At 41.3% G+C, this 26,988-nt stretch overlaps 1 protein-coding gene across 2 annotated transcripts; it reads left to right on the top strand.

Annotated features, from left to right (window-relative positions):
• The first annotated feature begins 7,948 nt into the window (after positions 1–7,948).
• Positions 7,949–26,569, top strand: LOC139574530 (protein-lysine N-trimethyltransferase SMYD5-like). 2 transcript variants are annotated; one of them, XM_071399202.1, is made up of 13 exons: positions 7,949–8,058; positions 8,781–8,889; positions 10,290–10,429; positions 11,907–12,028; positions 12,716–12,785; positions 13,250–13,354; positions 18,996–19,058; positions 19,287–19,357; positions 19,500–19,606; positions 19,877–19,933; positions 20,094–20,188; positions 20,510–20,580; positions 22,619–26,569. In XM_071399202.1, exons 1-13 carry the CDS (start codon positions 7,966–7,968, stop codon positions 22,749–22,751), a joined length of 1,236 nt encoding a protein of 411 aa, XP_071255303.1. In that variant the 5' UTR covers positions 7,949–7,965; the 3' UTR covers positions 22,752–26,569. The 2 variants fall into 2 exon arrangements, with proteins under 2 accessions (XP_071255303.1, XP_071255304.1); XM_071399203.1 differs by lacking the exon at positions 18,996–19,058.
• The last annotated feature ends 419 nt before the right edge of the window (positions 26,570–26,988 follow it).

Raw genomic sequence — 26,988 nt, 5'->3', positions numbered from 1 at the left:
CCTGGAGCATATTAGGGTTAAGTGCCTTGCTTAAGGGCACATCAGCAGATTTTTTTTAACCTTTCGGTTACTGGTCCAACACTCTAACCGCTAGGCTACATGCCACCTATGAGGCCAATCAGTAATGATTGAGGAAGTTAAGGAAATAATATATTATGATGGAGCTTTATAATGTTATGCCTATACCAGCTATTTTACAATTGGTGGTGCTGCTCAACCCATTTGTCTTTAACTTTAATATGAAATTTATTTTTATTGTTGACCTAAACTGCTGTAGTTGTTTGAATGTTTGGGGGAGGACATACAGTTGAAGTCGGAAGTTTACATACACCTTAGCAAAATACATTTAAACTCAGTTTTTCACAATTCCTGACATTTAATCCTAGTAAAAATTCCCTGTTTTAGGTCAGTTAAGATCACCACTTTATTCTAAGAATGCGAAATGTCAGAATAATAGGAGAGAGAATGATTTATTTCAGCTTTTATTTATTTCATCACATTCCCAGTGGGTCAGAAGTTTACATACACTCAATTAGTATTTGGTAGCATTGCCTTTAAATTGTTTAACTTGGGTCAAACATTTCGGTAGCCTTCCACAAGCTTCCCACAATAAGTTGGGTGAATTTTAGCTCATTCTTTCTGACAGAGCTGGTGTATCTGAGTCAGGTTTGTAGGCCTCCTTGCTCGCACATGCTTTTTCAGTTCTGCCCACAAATTTTCTATAGGATTGAGGTCAGGGCTTTCTCATGGCCACTCCAATACCTTGACTTTGTTGTCCTTATGCCATTTTGTCACAACTTTGGAAGTATGCTTGGGGTCATTGTCCATTTGGAAGACACATTTGCGACCAAGCTTTAACTTCCTGACTGATGTGATGAGATGTTGCTTCAATATATCCACATAATTTTCCTACCTCATGATGCCATCTATTTTGTGAAGTGCACCAGTCCCTCCTGCAGCAAAGCACCCCCACAACATGATGCTGCCACCCCTGTGCTTCACGGTTGGGATGGTGTTCTTCGGCTTGCAAGCCGCCCCCTTTTTCCTCCAAACATAACGATGGTCGTTATGGCCAAACAGTTCTATTTTTGTTTCATCAGACCAGAGGACATTTCTCCAAAAAGTACGATATTTGTCCCCATGTGCAGTTGCAAACCGTAGTCTGGCTTTGGAGCAGTGGATTCTTCCTTGCTGAGCGGACTTTCAGGTTATGTCGATTTATAGGACTCGTTTTACTGTGGATATACACTGCTCAAAAAAATAAAGGGAACACTTAACCAACACAATGTAACTCCAAGTCAATCACACTTCTGTGAAATCAAACTGTCCACTTAGGAAGCAACACTGATTGACAATAAATTTCACATGCTGTTGTGCAAATGGAATAGACAAAAGGTGGAAATTATAGGCAATTAGCAAGACACCCCCAAAAAATGAGTGATTCTGCAGGTGGTGACCACAGACCACTTCTCAGTTCCTATGCTTCCTGGCTGATGTTTTGGTCACTTTTGAATGCTGGCGGTGCTCTCACTCTGGTGGTAGCATGAGACGGAGTCTACAACCGACACAAGTGGCTCAGGTAGTGCAGTTCATCCAGGATGGCACATCAATGCGAGCTGTGGCAAAAAGGTTTGCTGTGTCTGTCAGCGTAGTGTCCAGAGCATGGAGGCGCTACCAGGAGACAGGCCAGTACACCAGGAGACGTGGAGGAGGCGGTAGGAGGGCAACAACCCAGCAGCAGGACCGCTACCTCCGCCTTTGTGCAAGGAGGTGCACTGCCAGAGCCCTGCAAAATGACCTCCAGCAGGCCACAAATGTGCATGTGTCAGCATATGGTCTCACAAGGGGTCTGAGGATCTCATCTCGGTACCTAATGGCAGTCAGGCTACCTCTGGCGAGCACATGGAGGGCTGTGCGGCCCCACAAAGAAATGCCACCCCACACCATGACTGACCCATCGCCAAACCGGTCATGCTGGAGGATGTTGCAGGCGGCAGAACGTTCTCCACGGCGTCTCCAGACTCTGTCACGTCTGTCACATGTGCTCATGTGCTCAGTGTGAACCTGCTTTCATCTGTGAAGAGCACAGGGCGCCAGTGGCGAATTTGCCAATCTTGGTGTTCTCTGGCAAATGCCAAACGTCCTGCACAGTGTTGGGCTGTAAGCACAACCCCCACCTGTGGACGTCGGGCCCTCATACCACCCTCATGGAGTCTGTTTCTGACCGTTTGAGCAGACACATGCACATTTGTGGCCTGCTGGAGGTCATTTTGCAGGGCTCTGGCAGTGCACCTCCTTGCACAAAGGCGGAGGTAGCGGTCCTGCTGCTGGGTTGTTGCCCTCCTACGGCCTCCTCCACGTCTCCTGGTGTACTGGCCTGTCTCCTGGTAGCGCCTCCATGCTCTGGACACTACGCTGACAGACACAGCAAACCTTTTTGCCACAGCTCGCATTGATGTGCCATCCTGGATGAACTGCACTACCTGAGCCACTTGTGTGGGTTGTAGACTCCGTCTCATGCTACCACTAGAGTGAGAGCACCGCCAGCATTCAAAAGTGACCAAAACATCAGCCAGGAAGCATAGGAACTGAGAAGTGGTCTGTGGTCACCACCTGCAGAATCACTCATTTTTTGGGGGTGTCTTGCTAATTGCCTATAATTTCCACCTTTTGTCTATTCCATTTGCACAACAGCATGTGAAATTTATTGTCAATCAGTGTTGCTTCCTAAGTGGACAGTTTGATTTCACAGAAGTGTGATTGACTTGGAGTTACATTGTGTTGTTTAAGTGTTCCCTTTATTTTTTTGAGCAGTGTAGATACTTTTGTACCTGTTTCCTCCAGCATCTTCACAAGGTCCTTTGCTGTTGTTCTGGGATTGATTTGCACTTTTCACACCAAAGTACGTTAATCTCTAGGAGACAGAAAGCGTCTCCTTCCTGAGCGGTAGGAGGGCTGCGTGGTCCCATGGTGTTTATACTTGCGTACTATTGTTTGTACAGATGAACGTGGTACCTTCAGCCGTTTGGAAATTGCTCCCAAGGATGAACCAGACTTGTGGAGGTCTACCATTTATTTTCTGAGGTCTTGGCTGATTTGTTTTGATTTTCCCATGATGTCAAGCAAAGAGGCACTGAGTTTGAAGGTAGGCCTTGAAATGCATCCACAGGTACATCTCCAATTGACTCACATGATGTCAAATAGCCTATCAGAAGCTTCTAAAGCCATGACATCATTTTCTGGAATTTTCCAAGCTGTTTAAAGGCACAGTCAATTTAGTGTATGTAAACTTCTGACTTCTAAGTGAAATAATCTGTCTGTGAACAATTGTTGGAAAAATGACTTGTGTCCTGCACAAAGTAGATGTCCTAACCGACTTGCCAATGCTATAGTTTGTTAACAAGAAATTTGTGGAGTGGTTGAAAAACGAGTTTTAATGACTCCAACCTAAGTGTATGTAATCTTCCGACTTCAACTGTACATGTACTGACAAACATTTTTAGGATTTTTCTGAATTATTTTTTAAATCAAGAGTTTTACAAACATATCAATCAGTATTGAGTGATAGATCCTGATTGGCTGTTCATGTCTTATGATGCCCCATATAATGTTAAAAAGTAGGCTAGGCTACATTACACAGTAGGCTAGGCTACGCTACATATCAGGCTACGCTACTCAGTAGACTAGGCTAGGCTACACAGTAGGCTAGGCTACACAGTAGGCTACTTGATTCTGATAGAAAGATTAACAAAGAGGACCCTGTTCAGAATCAGCCTGTAGCCTCTACACCCTGCACTAGCCTCTACACCCTGCACTAGCCTCTACACCCTGTCCTACAAGCTACTGTTGAATCCCAGTTCTCCTCCCTAAGTGTACACCATCATGGATTTAAAAGCACTGGATTGCTGTAAGCGTTGGCTGGAGGACGTTTCTGCCACTATGATGGATAATGTGCAAGTGCACGCTTCGGGAGAAGGGTGGAGAATTGGGATGCAGCTTAGGTCTGTTTCTTGACAAGGGCCATTCTAGGACATTATAAAGGAAAGTCTGTGGACCATGGTTGCTAAAAAAAAAAGTTTTATATTCTACGTTTTATATTTTTATACATTCCCCTTTAAATGATCATAGTATGAGAAATGGTACAATACAGTATTGAATAAGTTAAATAACTGGTGAATAACTTATTTTTGCACAGTAAAATGTTTGTGTGTATATATAATAACATTGTTACCAGAATATATTGTACTAACCAATGTGTGTTATCCACATCCTCTTGTACATACAATGCATTCGGGAAGTATTCAGACCCCTTCACTTTTTCCACATTTTGTAATGTTACAGCCTTATTCTAAAATTGATTCAATTGCTTTTTCACCTCATCAATCTACACACAATACCCCATAATGACAAGGCAAAAAATAGTTTTTTAGAAATTTTGTAAGTATATTACAAATAAAAACCTTAAATATTACATTTACGGAAGTATTTCGACCCTTTACTCAGTACTTTGTTGAAGCACCTTTGGCAGCGATTACAGCCTCGAGTATTCTTGGGTATGACGCTACAAGCTTGGCACACTTGTATTTGGGGAGTGTCTCCCATTTCTCTCTGCAGATCCTCAAGCTCTGTCAGGTTGGCTGGTGAGTGTCGCTGCACAGCTATTTTCAGGTCTCTCCAGAGATGTTCAAGTCCGGGCTCTGTCTGGGCCACTCAAGGACATTCAGAGACTTGTCCCGGAGCCACTCATGTGTTGTCTTGGCTGTATGCTTGGGGTCATTGTACTGTTGGAAGGTGAACATTTCACCCCTGTCTGAGGTCCTGAGCGCTCTGGATCTGGTTTTCATCAAGGATCTCTCTGTACTTTGCTCCGTTCATCTTTCCCTCGATCCTGACTAGTTTCACAGTCCCTGCCGCTGAAAGATATCCCCACAGCATGATGCTGCCACCACCATGCTTCACCATAGGGATGGTGCCAGGTTTCCTCCAGATGTGATATTTGGCATTCAGGCCAAAGAGTTCAATCTTGGTTTCATCAGACCAGAGAATCTTGTTCCTCATGGTATGAGAGTCTTTAGGTGCCTTTTGGCAAACTCCAAGCGGACTGTCATGTGCCTTTTACAGAGTAGTGGCTTCCGTCTGGCCACTCTACCATAAAGGCCTGATTGGTGGAGTGCTGCAAGGTTCTCCCATCTCCACAGAAGAACTCTGGAGCTCTGTCAGAGTGACCATCGGGTTTTTGGTCACCTCCCTGACCAAGGCCCTTCTCCCCCGATGGCTCAGCTGCCCGGAGGCCAGCTCTAGGAAGACTCTTGGTGGTTCCAAACGGCTTCCATTTAAGAATGATGGAGGCCAATATGTTCTTGGGGACCTTCAATGCTGCAGACATTTTGTGGTACCCTTCCCCAGATCTGTGCCTTGACACAATCCTGTCTCAGAGCTCTATGGACAATTCCTTCGACCTCATGGTTTGGTTTTTGCTCTGCCTTGCACTGTCAACTGTGGGACCTTATATATGCAAGTGTGTGCCTTGTCCAATCAATTGAATTTACAACAGTTGGACTCAAATCAAGTAGAAACATCTCAAGGATGATCAATGGAAAAAGGATGCACCTGAGATCAATTGAGTCTCATAGCAAAGGGTCTGAATTCTTATGTAAATTAGGTATTTCTGTTTTTTTATTATATTTGCTAAAAAAATCTAAAAACCAGTTTTCGCTTTGTCATTATGGGGTATTGTGTGTGTGTGTGTGTGTAGATTGAGGATTTTTTTTGGTTTCATTTCATTTATAATTAGGCTGTAACGTAACAAAATGTGGAAAAAGTCAAGGTGTCTGAATGCGCTGGAATTCTTAGTTGCTACATCCATTTTTGGACTTAATTAATTATATATATGCTCATTAATTCTTAGAATATAACCTAGAAATGCACAATGAGCTTTGTTCAACAGCCGTACCCCATCACATCCCAATAAGCGCATTTTACTCCAATGTTTGTAAACAATGTAAATGTAAACAAACACTATCGCCTCGAAACAAGGTTAAAACTATACTGAACAAAAATATGAACGCAAGATGCAACAATTTCAATGATTTTACTGAGGCACAGTTCATATAAGGAAATCAGTCTATTTAAATAAATAAATTAGGCCCTGATCTATGGATTTCACATGACTGGTAATACAGATATGCATCGGTTGGTCACTGATACCTTAAATAAATGTACTGGTGTGGATCAGAAAACCAGTCAGTATCTGGTGTGACCACCATTTGCCTCATCCAGCACAACACATCTCTTTCACATAGAGTTGACCAAGCTGTTGATTGTGGCCAGTGGAATGTTGTCTCACTCCTCTTTGATGGCTGTGCTTAGTTGCTGGATATTGACGGTAACTGGAACACACTATTGAACATGTCAATCCAGGGCATCCCAAGCATGCTCAATGGGTAACATGTCTGGTGAGTGTGCAGGCCATGGAAGAACTGGGAAATGTTCCGTTTCCAGGAATTGTGTACAGATTCTTGTGACATGGGGCCGTGCATTATCATGCTGAAACATGAGGTGATGTCGGTGAATGAATGGCACGACAATGGGCCTCAGGATCTTCTGACGGTATCTATGTACATTCAAGTTGCCATTGATAAAATGCAATTGTGTTCGTTGTCAGTAGCTCATGCCTGCCCAAACCATAACCCCCAGCGCCATTATGGGGCACCCCGTTCACCATGTTGTCATCCACAAACCACTCGCCCACACAACGCCATACACATGGACTGCGGTTGTGAGGCCAGTTTGACGTACTGCCAAATTCTCTAAAACAACATTGGAGGCGGTTTATGGTAGAGAAATTAACATTACATTCTCAGGCAACAGCTCTGGTAGACATTCCTGCAGTCAGCATGCCAACGGCAATCAGTGGCATTGTGTTGTGTGACAAACTGCACATTTTAGTGTCCTTTTGTCCCCAGCACAAGGTGCACCTGTGTAATAATCATGCAGTAATCAGCTTCTTCACATGCCAAAGCTGTTAGGTGGATAGATTATATTGGCAAAGGAGAAATGCTCACTAACAAGTATATAAAAATTGTGTCCACAAAATTTGAGAGAAATACGCTTTTTGTCCGTATGGAAAGTGTCTGATCTTTTATTTCAGCTCATTAAACATGGGACCAACACTTTACGTGTTGCGTTTTATATTTTTGTTCAGTATATGATGTTGATATCATGTATGGTCAGTCCTTGCATCTATAGCTCTATGAATTTGAGAGTGGTTACATTTCTCAAGGCCCATCCCTCAGCTTTTTACAGAAACGGGTGACCGCTTGCACGTTGTTATTGTTTCAAGTAAGGACTCTAGCTTCAATGGATGATCTGCTACTCAAAATGTACTAAATGTTATCTATGATTCAATGGTATATCAAAATGTTTAATAATAATGTTTGATAAAATATATTTTTATTTGTCTCCAGTCATATGTGTGTAACAGACAATGTGAGCCATCTTCCCCGAGTGTGTGACAACTGAGGGTACGCTTCCAGCATTTTGAATTAATTCATCAGGCACTGTGTGTACATTTGAAAACATTATTGGAAGTTTGGTCTTCATGGTATAATTAATTTCATCTAATGGAAGATGAACTCATGTAGTATAATTTTGCAAGGCACTCACTGTAGCGTATTACTGAAAATAAAAGTACTATATCAACTGCTTTTGCACACACTGTATATATACTTTTTTCTATTTTATTATTGACTGTATGTTTGTTTATTCCATGTGTAACTCTGTGTTGTTTGTGTTGCACTGCTTTGCTTTATCTTGGCCAGGTCGCAGTTGTAAATGAGAACTTGTTCTCAACTAGCCTACCTGGTTAAATAAAGGTGAAAAATAAAAGAAATAGAGGCCGCTAAATGTTTACGCGTAGGCTCCTCTAAAAACTATAGAGTTCAAAGGCCAAGATTTAATTTGAAGATGGCTGCCTCCCAAGATGACATGCTTTCTTTCTGCGTGGACACAACTAAAGTTTGCAGTTCTGTGGAAATCCGATTCATTGACAAGGATAAGGTAATCTGCCGACAGGGATTCTTTTGAAAGGGCTAATTTCAAGTTTGTCGTTTTTTAGCACCGTTTTGATGTAAATGCAGTGCCACGCATGCTGTCAAGCTGGCTGGCTCAAATTATGAGCAGGGCAGAATCTCTTGTCACTTTTTTTGTTTATGTTTACTGGCTGGCCATAGCTAGCTACTACACTGAGTTAAAAAAAAAAGTTGTTACCTAAGTAACTACGCGGTTACTTAGCTACCAGCCTTGTTAGTTCTTTTTTTGCTGGTATTTAACGTTAGTAACCCCATTAGCCGCTGCAAAAGCATCAACTACTCTTTCTGGGGTCCACATGAAACATGACAATACATACAGTAGTACAGAGTAACATTGTTAGTCAAGGACTGAAATTCATACATTTAAAACGTCACATATGGCCTATGTTTATTACTGTAGCTAGCTAGCTAGTTAGGAAATGTCAGTTAGCAATCCATGTGTCATGGAGGTGACTAACTGATTAATGTTAACTAGTTAGCATCGTGTAACGTTAAGTAGCTAGCTAGCTAATGAAAGGTATGCACAGATTAGTCTCCTACTAACCTTATACCTTTTTGAAGGGGCTAATAAAGTGCAAAGGCTATCCTGGTCTGACTCAATAGGATGCACTTGGTATAGATAAAGTATATGTAGCTAGGTGCGTAATGCAATTGTCATAGCAAACTAACAAACATTTGCTTTTATTTTAGGGCAAAGGATTATTTGCCAAGAAGGCCATCAAGAAGGGAGACACCATTTTTGTAGAGCGCCCTCTTGTCTCTTCCCAGTTCTTGTGGAATTCCCAGTACAAATATAAAGGTGGGGTGCCATATAGTTTCAAGATTTAGGTGGTTGACAGACTGAACAACTAAGAAGTTACAACAAATCCTCTTATGTTCCTGTTGATGACTGAAAATCTTGGAGCAAAATGTTCCAGCTGGCTTTGCTTTTGTAATCCATATTTTAGATATACATAGGCCAGGGGGAACTGTTGAGGTTTTATTAATGGTGTTTCTTACTGTATATACAAACGTATGTGGACACCCCTTCAAATTAGTGGATTTGGCTATGTCAGCCACACCCTTTGCTGACAGGTGTATCAAATTTGAGCACACAACCACGCAATCTCCATAGACAAACATTGGCAGTAGAATGGCCTTACCGAAGAGCTCAGTGATTTTCAACGTGGCACCGTCATAGGATGCTACCGTTCCAACAAGTCAGTTGGTAAAATTTCTGCCCTGCTAGAGCTGCCCCGGTCAACTGTAAGTGCTGCTATTGTGAAGTGGAAATGTTTATGAGCAACAACAACTCAGCCGCGAAGTGGTAGGCCAAATTAGCTCACAGAACGGAAGTACATAGCGAGTAAAAATCGTCTGTCCTCGGTTGCAACATTCACTACCGATTTTTCCAAACTGCCTCTGGAAGCAACGTCAGCACAAGAACTGTTAGTTGGGAGCTTCATGAAATGGGTTTGAGCAGCCATGGAATGCCAAGTGTCGGCTGGAGTGGTGTAAAGCTCGTCGCCATTGGACTGTAGAGCAGTGGAAACTTGTTCTTTGGAGTGATGAATCACACTTCAACGTCTGGCGGACGAATCTGGGTTTGGCAGATGCCAGAAGAACACTACCTGCACCAAAGCATAGTGTCAACTGTAAAGGTTGGTGGAGGAGGAATAATTGTCTGGGGCTGTTTTTTATGGTTCCGGCAAGGTCCCTTAGTTCCAGTGAAGAGATCTTAACGCTACAGCATACAATGACATTCTAGATGATTCTGTGTTTCCAACTTTGAGGCAACAGTTTGGGGGAAGGCCCTTTACTGTTTCAGCTTGACAAATCCCCTGTGATTGGTGTGGAAGAACTTGACTGGCCTGCACAGAGCCCTGACTTCAACCCCATCGGAACACTTGTGGGATGAATGAGAATGGTGACTGCGAGTCAGGCCTAATTGGCCAACATCAGTGCCTGACCTCACTAATGCTCTTGTGGCTGAGCGGGAGCAAGTCCTCGCAGTAACGTTCCAACATCTAGTGGAAAGCCTTCCCAGAAGAGTGGAGGCTGTTTATAGCAGCAAATGGAGGACCAACTCCTTAATGCCAATGATTTTGGAATGAGATGTTTGATGAGCAGGTCACATACTTTTGGTCATGTAGTGTATTTAGTGATAAAATCACCCTTAGTTATCTCCCATTTAATCATCCATCCCTGTGTCTCCTCCAGCCTGTGAATACTGCTTGAGTGCTCTGGAGACAGCTGAGGATAATGCCCGAAGACTGAGTGGCAACCCTGGCCTCAGTCTACCCCACACTGAGCTGTGCAAGGTGCGCCCAGAGCTGCACCAAGCTTGCCCACAATGCCAGGTGAGTGTCTCTCACAAGTCTTCCCCCATCTGCACTGCCAATTAAAGGTGCACTATGCAGAAATCGCTCCCATTTCCTGGTTGCAAAAATTCTTATAGATCGCCTAACTTTAATTTGTAAACAAACAAGCAAGTATAGTATAGAGAATCATTGTACCGTGTGAACCACTGTGAAATCTTTTCCCTAACCAAAAATATTGTATATTCAGCTGTTTGAAGCTGGTGGACAAAACCGAAAGTAAAAGATGCAATAACAAAACCTAATAATGGGAGGCATAGAAATAGTGCACATAACACATCTTCCGCTTCTTAGACTTGCTTTCACTGAGAATGATAGATGTATAAATCACATTTATATGTGAATTTGGTTGGATCGCCCAAAAAGTTACATATTTAAGCTTTAAGGACTGGACACTACTGATCTACAAATACATTGTTGAAAGCAAAATGGAGCATGCCTATATGCTTTTTCCTAGCCTGTGTTTTTAGATCGGTAAATATGAAGGATTAGAAGCCACTTAAATGTGATACACCTACCCAATGCCTGTACTCCATATGGAGATGCGTTGATATACTGTAGCTACTTCCTCCAGCCTAGTCCAGTGTTTCGCTTTGGTCTTCAGTGTAGTTATTCACGGGTCCTCCCGAAACTCTATTACCCAGGCCCCGACCAGGTCAGGTCCGAAATTCTGTAGTTGACCTCTGATCTGGTTCTGATTTAATTGTCTCGGTTATGTGTAATTAGAACTGATTTGCCGGTAAGGCAAGGTACAGACCCGACTGCTGAAGTAGAGGGAGGGAGAGAAAATTGTCTCCTTTATGCTGCTTCGGCTTATTGAGAGAGACGCATATTTTTCACAGGAGTGTAGCTTGTTTTTTTGTTGGCCAATCACAAGTCATCAAAGAGGCACTAGACTAGAAGGATATGTTTCCCTTTCAACGACCAAGAGCCAGCAAATGGTCTGCTGCTTAATACTTTGAATGGAGTTATTGTGTAGGACGAGGGGGAAAGTGCATCCTAAATAGCTTGCTTAGCCAAGCTAGCTAGCTATCTTAACTAGCTTGTCTTCTTGGTTTGATGCAGTCAAAACGGGTACTATGTAAGATTGGATGATAAGTCATCTAGCTTTTGCAGCTAGAATTTAGTGGTGCGAGTCGGCTTGATTGCTGCTGTGTCTCTTCCTTGAGCCACACAGTCACAAACACAGCAAGTCCCCTCTTAGCTCCGTTCCGCTCTCCCTCGGTGCATGCATTAACAGCTTCAGTTAATAACGTAGCTTAAAATATATATTTTCTGCTGCTTCCTTCACTGGGATCGGATCAGACCGGGTCTATACAGGGCCGGGTCTGGTTGTCTTTGGGTCCATTTGAACCGGGTCTCTATATTTAAAAAAAAAAATTATTCGGGTCAGGAACAGGTCCAACTTATTGGACCAAACAAGACCTCTCACTGAAGTAGACTTTATCTCCCCCTCCAGGTGATGTACTGTAGCAACGAGTGTCGGCAGGCTGCGGCAGACCAGTACCATCGGGCCCTGTGCTTAGGCCACTCCCAAGAGGACCCGGACCATCCCGTCAACAAACTTAAGGATGCCTGGAGGTGAGATGGATTTGCTGTTTAATTTAATTCCAATTGATGGGGCCCATATTTCTCTTGCACTGAATCTGAAAATTTTACCAAAGACAGTACATTATGAAGATGTCTAGAAACTGCTTCTCCAATAGAATCCCCGATCATGCTGGTAAATGTCATGGCGACGTTAGCTAGCCAAGCTCATGCGCAGAAACACGTCATCGGGACTAACGGTTGTCGCGCCGAACTGCTTATGTGCAGGCCGTCAAATCAAAAGCACCACTTCGATAAAATGTTTTGATGAAAATAAAAACATATCAGTATGTCAATTTCACGAGGTTGTAGTAATTACAGTTTCAGCTACCTAAGACATTATCTCAAATCTAGGTTTTGCCTTTAAATTTTGAGGAAATTAATGACACATTTTTCACTTCTCCCATTGACTTGCCAAACCCTGGTGTGCTGAGTCTCTGGGTTTTGAAACAATGTTACTAGCTTTCTCTGTCCTTGTTTCCTCCAATTCTTTATCTCCCTCTCAAAGCTCCCTCCCTTGCAACTCCTCTTTCAATTGGCTTTGACAGGGAAACAGGAATTGGAGGAAATGAGGACGAGAAAGCAAGGATTTGGCAGCAAGTAATGTTTTCAGATCCAGCCTCAGTGATATTTTGGCTGTAATTGCATGAGGTGACATGATCCCCTCCATCTGTCCCCTAGGAGTATGCACTACCCTCCTGAGACCTCCAGCATCATGCTCATGGCCAGGATGGTGGCCACTGTCAAACAGGTGAGCCGCCTCCTACCTCTGCCTTTTTTGTTCAGCTGCTTTAATTCCAAAGTGAGTTGCTCTCTATATTTGCATTCTCTATTTCGTTGTCGGCTGAAAACTGAAAAAAATATTTAAAAAATCCCCCATTTTTAACAAACATTCAATTATGAAATGTCAGAAGCTATTTTGAATGTTTTCTTGGTCCGAGAGTCATGTTCAGAGTACATTGAGGGAAGTTACTGCTTTCAATAAATGTGGGGGGAAAAAAGAACATTTGCAAAAATAGAGTTGAAAGGTTTATCAGACAGTGACGATTTGTAGTGAATGCTTGTTTGAGAATCGGGTGTCTGTGTAGATGAACAGACCTTTACAATGCCTGGAGAAGCATTTAACCTGTCAGTTTGCTATTATAATACTATATGTGCATACCTGTGCATAATAGGTAACTCAAGCACTATATAATGTTTGAATTTGTCATGCAGGCCCAAGACAAATGCTGCTGGCAGAAGTTGTTCTTTCATTTCTGCAGCCGTGCGGCCAACGAGGAGGAGGAAATTGCACACAAGCTGCTGGGAGAGAAGTTCCAGGTAAGAATAGAGGTAGTGGCTGTGCCTGAAAATGTTAACTACTAGCTGTCAAATCCTTGCTTCCTCATCCATGTTTCATCAATTCCCCTTAACTTCTTGCAACTATAGGGGGTGCTGTTCCGCATTAGCATATTTGGGTCTCCAAATTAAACTGCCTCGTGCTAAATTCTTGATCGTACAATATGCATATTATTGTTATTATTGGATAGAAAACACCTTCTAGTTTCTATAGAAGTTGGAATTTTGTCTCTGAGTGGTACAGAACAATATCTACAGCAGTTTTCATGACAGGGTTCAGATTTCAGAAATTTTTACCCCTGATCTGGAGTCTGTTTTTAAGGCGACAGTGAATGCTATGAAGAAACCGACACTGCCTACGTCTTCCTCTGGGTGTCTGTACGTCATCACGTTTTCAATGGAGTCTATTGCACAATCCCAGCCATTATAAAACCACAAAATGTATAGGGACCGCCCTTTCTCGTCGCGCGCCTGAAGCGTGAAGGACATCGGACTTGCCTCATTCCAAATCCTTGTCTAACCAGCAATATTTCTCCGGTCATGTTTTCAGTCGTTATAGTTGTTAAAAACATCATAATGTAGTTAATTTGAACCGTTTTATAGCAATTTATATCCGTTTAGTGCGATTTTGAGGAATTTCTTTGTTGTGCACTCTGAAACTTTGGACACGTTTTGGGGTCCCGTTCGATCGTTAGTGGATATTTCGAAGGACAGAGGACCTCTATCGACCAAAAGACGTTTATAACATAGAAAGGATACATTGCCCAAGAATATGATGGAAGAACAGCTCAAAGTAAGCAATATTTAATATGATAAATTGTTGTTCTGTCGAAATATTTTAAACGCATATTTCGCCATTTTGTTTGGTATAGCTTCACTTGGCGAACCCTGTATTGAAAAGTAAGGATAATTTTAAAAATGTAAATCAGCGGTTGCATTAAGAACTAATTTGTCTTTCGATTCCTGTCAACCCTGTATTTTTTAGTCAAGTATATGATTAGCTTTCAATTAAACTAGATCACTCTGATAGATGACGTCAGACATATTGAGGCTTGATTTCCTAGTATTTTTATTGTGTAACCACGGTTTTGTATGGCTAAATATGCACCTTTTCGAACAAACTGTATATGTATGTTGTAAAATGATGTTACAGGAGTGTCATCGGAAGAATTCTGAGAAGGTTAGTGAAAAAATTAATATATTTTGGCGGTGATTACGTTATAGCGCTCTTTGGCTGGAATCGATGCTCTGGTAACGTTTGCACATGTGGTATGCTAACTTATCGATTTATTGTGTTTTCGCTGAAAAACGCTTAGAAAATCTGAAATATGGTCTGAAATCACAAGAACTGGGTCTTTCCATTGCTATGCTTTGTCTATTTTTATGAAATGTTTTATGATGAGTAAATTGGTCATACACGTTGCTCTATCTAGTAATTCTAGTCGATTTGTGATGGTCGGTGCAATTGTAAACTGTGATTTCTACCTGAAATATGCACTTTTTTCTAACAAAAACTATCCTATACCATGAATATGTTATCAGACTGTCATCTGATGGTTTTTTTTATAGGTTATTGGCTATCAATATCTTAGTTGAGCCGAATTGGTGATAGCACCTGAAGGAGTAAGAAACTGATGGAGTTAGAATAGTGGTGTATTTTGCTAACGTGTTTAGCTAATAGATTTACATATTTTGTCTTCCCTGTAAAACATTTTAAAAATCTGAAATGGTGGCTTTATTCACAAGATCTGTATCTTTCATCTGGTGTCTTGGACTTGTGATTTAATGATATTTAGATGCTACTATCTACTTGTGAAGCTATGCTAGCTATGCTAATCAGTGTGTGGGGGGTGATCCCGGACCCGGGGTAGAGGCTCGTGAAAGGTTAAGGCTCATTTGGAGGAGGAGGTCTGAGGAAGAGACCTTGGAACCTCTCCTCCAATGTGCTTAGAGAGGAATTGAGGGAACAGGGATTGAGCTTCAAATTAGTTTTCACATTTGTGCTAACTATTAGATTTGACTCATTGTTATTGTAATAGATTATAGACTACTGTAAAACTTAAATTAATTGCCTGGGTGTTTATTTGCTTAAATCACTGATCACAACAGGCGCTTACAGATAGGCTTCTATTTGAGCCCGGCGTCTATTTACTTAATGCACACAGCTTTTGCTTATTTGCATAGTTAAAGGAAAAATCCACCCAAAACCACTCATTCCTGTAATTTAGTGTTACATAATGCTAATATGTGGGAAATAGTTTTTGTGAACAAATGATTAATTTTGACTCTAAAATAAGGTTGGTAGCAACATGTGAAAATCGTTGTGGAAGTCTGTGGCAGCGCAAGTCAACTACAAAACCCACAATGCAACGCTCTATGGGCTGGCTATTTAGCTAGCTAGCTAGCGAACGTAGGTACCCACAATAATACCAAAGTCAATATCAGCATGTGAAGTATCTAGTTAGCTGTAAAATGGCTCTAACAAACTGCGCAATCAATTTTGTAGTACAATCTCGCCATGTTTAACCTGCAGATTGATGTGGCTCACAGAGTGGAGTTTGACAATCTCAACGGCATCATGCAATGCACCCTGGACTGAAGAGGCAGACAATTAGGAGAAATGTGTTAGACCCTCTGTTAAATTACACGTTTCTCGAGGTAGGAACATCACAAAAGAACATTCGAAAGAAGACAATCTACTGTCGTGTCTTTACTGTCATTAAATTGAAGACTTATAGGTTTTATCAAAGATTCTCTGTAATTAGTTATTACGCGATCAACTAAATAATAACGTAACTAATTAACTATGAATTTGGGGCACCAGGGAATATATTCAGATAAGGTTATAATTTCCCAATATAACCTTTCAGATATTTTCATATCTGATCAATGATTTATTTATTTTTACCTCACGTTAGTCTCATTCCAAACGTCGTAAATTGTTGATTATCTGCACGAACCCAGTCTTCACTATGAGTCATCCATACATCAATTGTCTTAAATCATTTATTTATTACTAACTAAGTAATTCACAGAAATGAATAAACAAACAAACAAACTTAAAATGGTTACATTAAATTATGGGAGAAATATGCCCTAGTGGGCTGAACCGGCATGGCGGCTTGTTAGACAAAGGGAAAATTGGGGGTCGACTAAGAAGTCACTACAGAGTTCATAACTATAACAATTGACATGCTAATCCTTTACACATGAACGCTCACTCATTCGGGAACAATTGCAATCAATATATATATATATTTACGCTCAGTGTGTCGTCTTGATCGCTGGAGAAAAGTTAGTTTCTGTTGGAGAGTTTCGTCTGTCTCTGTCTTGGTTATTGTGGATAGTTCAGAGTGACATTCGTTATAGAATGGATGTTTCGGCGGTTGTCGTTCTTCGCGTTCAATGATACCGAATTCCTAGCTGCAGACTAGTAGTCAATATCAAAGACTTGTTTTTATTCGTCTAAGAGTTTAACCACGTGGTATGGTTAACAGATTCAGCAATGGTACTCAACCTTTGTTCTCCTCCTATGGAGAAAAACATGGTCTAGCGATAATTTCTCAGAGTTGGGTTTTTATTAGGATTGCAGAGGGGCTGTCCCAGGATGTCTGACCCAACTGGGCTCAGGGGCGGGTCCTCGGATTTAGTTCAAATCAAAAGGGATTTGTATTTTTCTTCATTAAACAGTCCAAAATCATATTACACAATTATATAAACAGTATCATACGCACTCATTCATTTTATACAACAATTAGATGTAAACCTCATATCTGAGGTTATTATATAAACAGCGGTATGGTAATGTAGCCACACAGTCTCATGAGTTTCCCAAGTTGTGACAAACGGACCGGTTAATAGCTGGAATCTTCACCGATCTTTTATACTTTTTCAGGAACATGAAATGTGTTCGTACCTCTTGTTCTGTGAGGTGGAAGAAATCTCTTTGTTTTCTATGGAAGTTTTACCCTCTGCTATACTGTGTGTCCATGAGGAGATTCTCAGGAATTTACGACGTCTCTCTGGCCACAGCATGGGTTGAAGGAGGAAAGGGGGAGGCAGGGAGTGGCAGGGAGAGGGGGATGGGGCTTGATGTACCCAAACAGGCAACGTCATGACACTACCCTGTTATGACATTGGCCAGTATTGAAATCTGACATGCATGATAAACATTTTTGTGACCTAAAAGTCACATTCCTGTTAACAGTGTAGTGAGGGAGTCTTTATCGCAATTCCATGTCACACTTGTCGAATTTCTGCCTGCTTGAACGACAACAGCTCAGATGCACAAAAACAATATAACATTCAAAATGGGCACATCTTTACTTTAATTGTTTAATTCCCACATTCTCTTCCAACATTTTAATACATTTCTTAATTTCCTGCACTGCTATCAGTTATTTACACACTGTGATGTTTATTTTGTCTTAGTATGTCTCTATTTAAAAAACAAAAATGTACATAATTATTCTCCTTCAACTGTGCATTTTTGTAAGTTCGTACTTTCGCTGCTAGAGAGGGATCAGCCAAACTGTAGGGCTCTGTACTCTCGAAGTTGACTGTTTTTGTGCTTGCCAGTTAGCTAGCAGTTCTCAGCTGTTAGCAGCCAAATGGCTAGCAGTTTCTTACAGATGATTAAAAACGTGTGAGTGCCATCATTTTTTAGTTTTCAAATTATACTGAACAAAAATATAAACGCAACATGCAACAATTTCAAAGGTTTTACTGAGTTACAGTTCATTTAAGGATATCAATCAATTGGAATATTCATTAGGCCCTAATTTATGGATTTCACATGCCTAGGAATACAGATATGCATCTGGTCACAGATACCTTAAAAATAATGGGCCTCACATTGGGTCTCAGGATCTCGTCATGGTATCCCTGTGCATTCAAATTGCCATTGATAAAATGCAATTGTGTTTGTTGTCCGTAGCTTATGCCTGCCCATACCATAAACCCACCGCCACAACGTTGACATCAGCAAACCAGTCGCCCACACGACGCCATACACGTCGTCTGCGGTTGTGAGGCTGGTTGGACATACTGCAAAATTCTCTAAAACGACGTTATGGTAGAGAAATTAACATTCCATTTTTTGGCAACAGCTCTGGTGGACATTCCTGCAGTCAGCATGCCAATTGCACGCTCCCTCAACTTGAGACATCTGTGGCGTTGTGTGACAAAACTGCACATTTTATTGGCCTTTTATTGTCCCCAGCACAAGATGCACCTCTGTAATGATCATGCTGTTTAATCAGCTTCTTGACATGCCACACCTGTCCGGTGGATGGATTATGTTGGCAAAGAAGAAATGCTTACTAACAGGGATTTAAACAAATTTGTGCTCAATTTTAGAGAAATAAGCTTTTTGTGCGTATGGGAAATTTCAGGGGGTGTTATTTCAGCTCATGAAACATGGGACCAACACTTTATATGTTGCGTTTTATATTTTTGTTCAGTGTATTTAATGTAACAAATCAAACATTAAACCTCGTAAACATTTAATTTAGATCAAGCCTTAATTTGCTGAAATGTGTGCTGTTGCCCGGATATAAAAAATTACATGCAGCTATTTGAGTCTGCGTTTAATTTAAGTTTTATGGTATGTTGCATTATGTAGGGACATTTGACCTTACTACGAACCCTGTTTACGACAGCACTTTACGATGATCATCTCAATATGGTAAGTATGGCACGATTTCCCTTTACATGACCAATTTATTTATGGGCATACATGTTTGTCAAGCTAATACTAGGTACTTGGCTACTTCCTTGTCAGCCTGGAGACAAGAATATAAAATAATATCTGTCTTGGATTTAATAATTTCCCATGAGTGAGCTCTGAGCTGAACATGTGTGATAATGATGCAGATACTGTATGCTATATAAGGGGTGTCCTTTCACGTTACAGTGGTTTACACCTGAGGGATTTCGCTCCCTCTTCGCCCTTGTAGGCACCAATGGACAGGGCATAGGTACCAGGTAAGGTTCAGCTCTCAATCTTTCCAACTCATAAATGATTGATGTTATGGACATAAATTATGCACTTATGGAATGCCATTAGTCCCAATATTAGTCTTTTTTTTAAAGTGCCGACATCGTTTTATCATGTTTCTTTACTTAGCTCTCTCAGCCAATGGGTTCATGCATGTGATGCGTTGGAGCTGACTAGCCAGCAGAGGGAGCAATTGGATTGCTTCATTGATCAACTATACAAGGACATCGAGAAAGGTCACAATTCCCTTCTTACACTGCTTCATGAGACATCTGTTCCGTTTATTGAGGAATACTGGGGAAAAGCTGTCTGATAAAACATTTGTCTAAACCTACATTACCAAGCAAGGCCTTGTGCAGCTCACATTTTATAATAGATTGTAAAGGATACTTGGCGCCTCTGAATTGGGTTGGCTTGACTCAGCATATTTGAAATCCTTACTAAAATTGAATAAATCTCTGCAACTGAGAATGGAGGTCAGAGCTGAATTTGATTTGTCTCCGCAGAGACCGGTGACTTCCTGAACTGCGAGGGTTCTGGGCTCTTCCTACTTCAGAGCTCATGTGAGTCGTCACAATCAGGTGGCTTCTGACCTCAGCTTCCATAATCCACAAACACACACATCATACAGGATAAATTTAATTAACTACTGCGCTGGTCAAAAGGCCATGTTTACAGTCGTTATCAAATACTTTTGTTTTGGTTGTGTCGTCTACTCTCTAGGTAACCACAGCTGCATACCGAAAGCGGAGGCATCTTTCCCGAACAACAACTTCTTGCTTCACCTCAGTGCCCTTAGTGACATCAGCCCTGGAGAGGTCAGAAGAGGATGCTGGGTCGGGGGGGATACATTCTGTCCATGGATAAACTGGAGAGAACTTTGTGCTCAGTTGTCAGTCAGTTTTAGCGGTCAGAGACTGAGGATTGAGGCTGATGTGTCAAGCTATCAGATATTGAGAAGGCTTGCATCTGCCTGTAAATGTAGTGTCTGAGGAGGCCAGAGAAATGTTTTGCCAGCCATCGATTGAATTCTGGCACCAAAATAATAGTGCATTGTTGTGTAAATATAGTAACAGTAATGGGAGGTCTTTTGATGTGAATGTTCTCATCTGCTAACTTTTGTTTCCTCACATCTCCAGGAGATCTGCATCAGTTACTTGGACTGCTGTCAGCGTGACCGGAGCTGTCATAGCAGACAGAAAATCCTGAGGTAAACAACTGAAATCCCCTGTGTCCCTTTGACAGACTCAAATTGTTCCCAGTTCAATGGCCACCCTCCCAGGTATCCGAGGGGTTCTGGTGGTTATACCGGTGCCTAACAACGCTCTTGATCGATTAGCAAGCTGTCAATCCACTACCGATGTTTACCCCCTTAAAGGGGGGCTGAACTTCCTGATTTAGCCTCTGTTTTAATTCTCCTCATTGGGAAATGCACCTGAGAACGAGATTTGGGTTTTGGAGGCGTGTGTGTTTGAACATTGGAAGCGTTTGTACGTTCATTGCCAAAACAGTACAGTTAGTAACTCACCCTTCAACACTGAACAAAAATATAAACGCAACATGTAAAGTCTTGGTTTCATGAGCTGAAATAATAGATCCCCAAAATGTTCCATATGCAAAATATGCGTATTTCACTCAAATTTTGTGCACAAATTTGCTTACATCCCTGTTAGTGAGCATTTCTCCTTTGGTAAAATAATCCATCCAATAAAAGGACACTCCAAAATGTGCAGTTTTGTCACACAACACAGTCCCACAGAAGTCTCAAGTTTTGAGGGAGCGTGCAATTGGCATGCTGATTGCAGGAATGTCCACCAGAGCTTTTGGCAGATAATTTTATGTTCTTTTCTCTCCCATAAGCTTCCTATAATGTCGTTTTAGAGAATTTGACAGTATGTTCAACTGGCCTCACGAACGCAGACCATGTGTTACCACACCAGCCCAGGACCTCCACATCCGGCTTCTTCACCTGCGGGATCGTCTGAGACCAGCCACCTGGACAGCTGATTAAACTGAGTATTTCTGTCTGTAATAAAGCCTTTTTGTGGGGAAAAGCTCATTCTGATTGGCTGTGCCTGGCTCCCCAGTGGATGTTCCTGGCTCCCAAGTGGGTGGACCTATGCCCACCCCCCTGCCCAGTCATGTGAAATCCATAGATTAGGGCCTAATTTATTTATTTCGATTGATTTCCTTATATGAATTGTTGCGTTTGTTTTTGTTCAGTGTAGGTAACTGGAAACAGTCTAACCAGTCTTACCGGGTCTTGTCTGGAAGTAGCAAGCCAACTTCTTTCACCTATTCGCTTCAGCCGACTGTGGCAAAGTTGGTTTGTCTTTGGATAGCCCATCTGTGGGGATAGTTGGTGCCGTCAAGAAATTGCACATTGTAAATGGGACAATATTTTAGTTTCATTAAATGCTTTCAATATTTGTGTGGATTTCTGCAATTTGTAGTTGGTTTTAGGTTTTTAAGTCAATAAAATGTGGAGTTATTCACATTTAAAAATATTGTCCCATGTACATTTTGTAATGTACTGATGGTCCTTAACTTGCCCCATAGGGATATTGAATGTCAAACCAAATTGACCATGGGCGTTATGATTGGCTCGTATGCAGCTGAGCTCCGAATTGATGATTACTTGGGTGCTGTGGGCAGGATTGAAATAAACCCAACTCTACTGTAACTTAGGGTATCCTTCATTTGTCACAATTTTTTCCCTTATTTATCTCGCAAATCTCAGACCGACTTCATGACCAAAATTATCCTATTTACACTTTACTATGTTTTGACACTAGAATAAATGTTTCTGACTCATATCGATGCCACGTATGCCATTTTTAAAAGTAGAAGTAGGTTTTTTGGTTGTCGCACTTTAAACCCAGGGCAGGCTTGCTCTGCAAGCCCACTTTGGATTCACTGTATCCTGTTGAAAGGCAGTTTACCTTGAAACGCCGTAACTCCCAGAAACTGGAGGTAGTGAAGCGTGAACAAAGACTGGCCTCTGTCTCTTTTTTCTCAGCAAATGATAACAATTCAGACCCACTGTGTATTATGCTTATATACTGTTTTATTATGTTATATACATAGTGTTTACAGTATGCGTGTTGAATAATGGCATTTCTTTTTTAACAGAAGTGATGATAGATTGACGCAAATGCATTCTATCAGTCTGCGTTATCTTCTTTCTTGCTCTCCAGAACGAGACAGGCAGCTGTGTGACTTATGTAACATCGTTATTGTCTTCCCAGAGAGAACTACCTGTTCGTCTGCTCGTGTCCAAAATGTGTCTCTCAGATGGATGAGCTGGATCTGACGTCGGAGGAGGAGGAGGAGGAGGAGGAGGAGGGGGATGACATGGAGGAGGAGATAACGGATGTCTGAGGGGGAACAAAGACCAGCTCCCTCCTCCTACTCACCCCCTCCCAATCCCACTCTCAGCCACGCTAGCTAACTGCATCTCTGCCCAGTGAAGACCAATTTCAAAGACGACGTATCAAACTCCAAGCATATCAACTTCAGTTGTGTACCAAAATATAATTTTTCAAGGAAAAAGTCACTCAATGGCCTGAAGCTTTGGATCTCCCGGTTGAAAAGCATTTGGTCACATGACTCTGCAGTATCAGCCCTCGTCTCTCACCTCTAGTGTAGCTTCTGCTTATTGGAAACGTTTACATTAAAGACACCCATATTTAATTTATCACAGTTTAGTACCTCTAGAATGGTAGAAACAATTAAATAGGCAAGATGTAATTTATTCCTTAGGTGTTGCTTGCGCCTTTGCCCTCAGAACAGCCTCAATTCGTTGTGGTATGGACTCTGCAAGGTATCAAAGCGTTACACGGATGCTGTCCCATGTTGACTCTAATGCTTCACACAATTGTCAAGTTGGCTGGATGTCCTTTGGGTGGTGAACCATTCTTGATACCCACGGGAAACTGCAGCATTGTAGTTCTTGACACAAACCAGTGTGCCTGGCACCTACTACTAAACCCACTGAATTGCACACATACTCAATCCATGTCTAAATTGTCTCAAGGCTTAAAAATCCTTCTTTAACCTGTCTCCTCCCCTTCATCTACACTGATTGAAGTAGATTTGACAAGTGACATCAATAAGGGATCATAGCTTTCACGGGCTGTTCTCAGCATGACTGTTGTAGTCCAATCTGTGCCAACTGTGTAATGCCATTCCATCAGCATGGACCAAAATCCCTGTGGAACACTTTTGACACCTTGTAGAATGCCCCTAAGAATTCAGGCTGTTCTTCAGGAAAAGGAAGGTCTGACCCGGTACTAGATGTGTGTACCTAATAAACTGTCCGGTGAGAATGTCTGCTCTGAGAAGGATAATGCACTTGGCCAATCTAGTAGTGATAACATTAAAGTATGTACAGTGTAGCTGAAGTAACCAGGCCAAATTAAGTACATCGATTTTCATGTGATGTGAGATCTATCAAGGAACATTAGAAACATTCATTGCAACCTATAAGTTAACCATCAGCCAGAATAACCTTGAGCAGTAGAAAGCTATTGTCTGTTAACTATTTCCCCGTTTATTGAGGAGAACTGTTATTTTCACATGAGTGAAATTGCTGCTACTGCCCACTCATGAATCAATACAACTACAATGACCGTAATCTTCAATGCCAACGTTTTCAATGTTACCGAACAAATATGGCTAACATCAAATGACTAACCTCAATTATCTCAGTTGGCATTCAGAGCACTGGTGCATGAGAACAAATTGCTTTTGATGTCACACAAGGACATGCTGCAGCATAAGAACAGCAGCAAACACTATGAGAATCCTAGCAATTGTAATTTTTACCACTCTGGCATAAACCATTGAGATTAAAATGTCTTCTCTTATTTTCTTTATTTGTATTCTGCTTAGTGCAATTTGATTGTATGCAGAAGTTAAGCCAACTGGCAGTCTTTACCAACTATGACCACGTCAGCATTGCCTTGAAGCAGACAGATACCCTGTGGATAACTGGATATTCGGGAAGTCATTAAATCTTATTTGTGAGTTATCGCCAACATCTGTGACACCATGAAGATTTGACAAGTATTCCTTCCTAGTCATATTTTCTACCTCAATGGGTATTTTAATGACCGTTTCATTTGTGCCTGTTGACTCTTCTTTGCTATAGGCTCTTTTCTATTGATACTAGATTGTGACTCAAGAACAGCCTTGCAAATACATCTACATCTTATTGGAGCAGTGAACATGTGTTTGCTGTTCCCACTCTGCTTGGATGTTAAAATGCCGACACAGGAAGCGAGAAAACGGCAGATCTTTAGAATAGGAAGAAAAAAATCGGATTTTTTAGAAAATCACATTTTCTAAGTGACCTATTTTGTGATTTCACACCTGCCCCCAATTTTTTCAGTGACGTAAATTTTTCTCTGTGGACATCATCAGTGTCAGCCTTTCTTCCCTATGGGATTGGTTTAGAAGAGTCAAATGCAAATGTACGCTGGACATTCACATGAGAGATGAAAGGGAACATATTTTTACTTCCATGAGAGGATGCACACCTGGGATCTGGCGTGGCGGGAGGCTGGACCTCTGGACGCGTCTTGGAGTGAAGTCCAACACCCATCGGCCGTCATCCTCTGAGCTCATGCCAGCATCCCCACGGGGCCTCTGCAGTTCTGGAATGTGGCTGCTTTTAGCGGAGCGGTCCACAGTAGGGGTCGAGTGCAGTTTGCCACACACTGCACTCCCTTCAAATGGAGAAAGTGTGAAGGTCAAAGGTCACACCCCAGGAGAAAGGGGCTGACCCAGAGCCTCATTTGAAGATGGAAGGGGACAGGAAGTGGGTTGAGGGGGGTGGCGGTGTCTAAATAAAAGGCAATTATACGCGTCTAGAGAAAGAGGCTTTTATTCTATCTCACCAAGGCCAAAACACTCACAATCTATATTTCAGTAATGAAATTGGAAGGGAAGAAAAGTTGGTGCATTATAATCATTGCCAAGACATGCAGATGGAGAGAAATTATAAAATTAGCATCTCATGATTTAAAACGGTAAAATCAGATCAAATCATGTCAGACTTAGATGTGCAGGTTTGACGTTCACACTGTGATTTATAATACAAAACCTTCAGTATCTGATTAAATATTCATATACAGAGTCTCATATTGACGGGTATCTGCACACCTTGACTTTTTCCACATGTTGTTGTTACAAAGTGGGATTCAAATGGATTTGATTGTAATTTATGTCTCAGAGCTTTGCACATCTGGATTGTACAATATTTGCCCATTTTATTATTTTTAAAATTCTTAAAGCTCTCTCAAGTTGTTGATCATTGCTAGATTTTCAAGCCGATTTAAGTCACAACTATCTACGCCACTCAAGAACATTCGTTGTCTTGGTAAGCAACTCCAAAGTAGATTTGGCCTTGTGTTTTAGTCTATTGTTCTTCTGAAAGGTGAATTCGTCTCACAGTGTCTGTTGGAAAGAAAACTGAACCAGGTTTTCCTCTAGGATTTTGCCTGTGCAAGCTAGCTCTATTACGTTTATTTTTATCCTTAACTCCCCAGTCCTTGCCAATGACAAGCATACCCATAACCTGATGCAGCCACCACCATGCTTTAAAATTTGGAGAGTGGTACACAGCGATGTGTAGTGTTGGATTTGCCCTAAACATACCGCTTTGAATTCAGGACAAAAAGTTAATTTTTATTTTTTTGCAGTATTACTAAGTGCCTTGTTGCAAACAGGATGCATGTTTTGGAGTATTTGTATTCTGAACAGGCTTCCTTCTTTTCATTCTGTCATTTAGGTTAGTGTTGTGGAGTAGCTACAGTGTTGTTGATCCATCCTAATTTTTCTCACATCACAACCATTACTTTGTAACTGTTTTAAAGTCAACATTGGCCTCATGGTGAAATCCCTGAGCTGTTTCCTTCCTCCCCGGAAACTGAGTTAGAGGAAAGACGCCTGTATCTTTGTAGTGACTGGGTGTATTGATACACCATCCAAAGCTTAATTAAAAACTTCACCATGCTGAAAGGGATATTCAATGTCTGCTTTTTGTATTTTTACCCATCTACCAATAAATGCCCTGGTCTTTGTGGTTGTATCTGTTAAAATTCCCTACTTGATTAAGGGAACTTATAGATAATTGTATGTGTGGGGTACAGAGATGGGGTAGTCATTAAAAAATAATGTTAACCACTATTATTGAACACAGTGAGTCCTTGTGATTTGTTAAGCACATTTTTATTACTGAACTTATTTTGAATACTTATTGACTCAAGACATTTCAGCTTTTCATTTTTTATTAAATTCTAAAATGTTCTACAAACAAAATTCCACTTTGACATTATGGGGTATTGTGTGTAGATCAGTGACACAAAATCGAAATGTAATCAATTTTAACATGTAGCCAAATTCCATAATAAGCATCACAATATGAAAAACATGGCACCACTCTGATTGTCACACTGAAATATATGTTTTTATTTTATGGGGTTCAGTGCCACATCTACCCAACTGACTTCTGCATATAACTGACATTTTCAATTACCAGGAGTCCCCCACAAGTAATGACAAACATTCAAAGTCATCAGTTACAAATATAGGCTTTATGTTTCCCAGTCTTATT

This window comes from Salvelinus alpinus, chromosome 4, assembly GCF_045679555.1.
Source record: "Salvelinus alpinus chromosome 4, SLU_Salpinus.1, whole genome shotgun sequence".
In the NCBI taxonomy this organism is placed as follows: Eukaryota; Metazoa; Chordata; class Actinopteri; order Salmoniformes; family Salmonidae; genus Salvelinus; species Salvelinus alpinus.
This window is presented reverse-complemented; position numbering and strand designations above follow the sequence as displayed.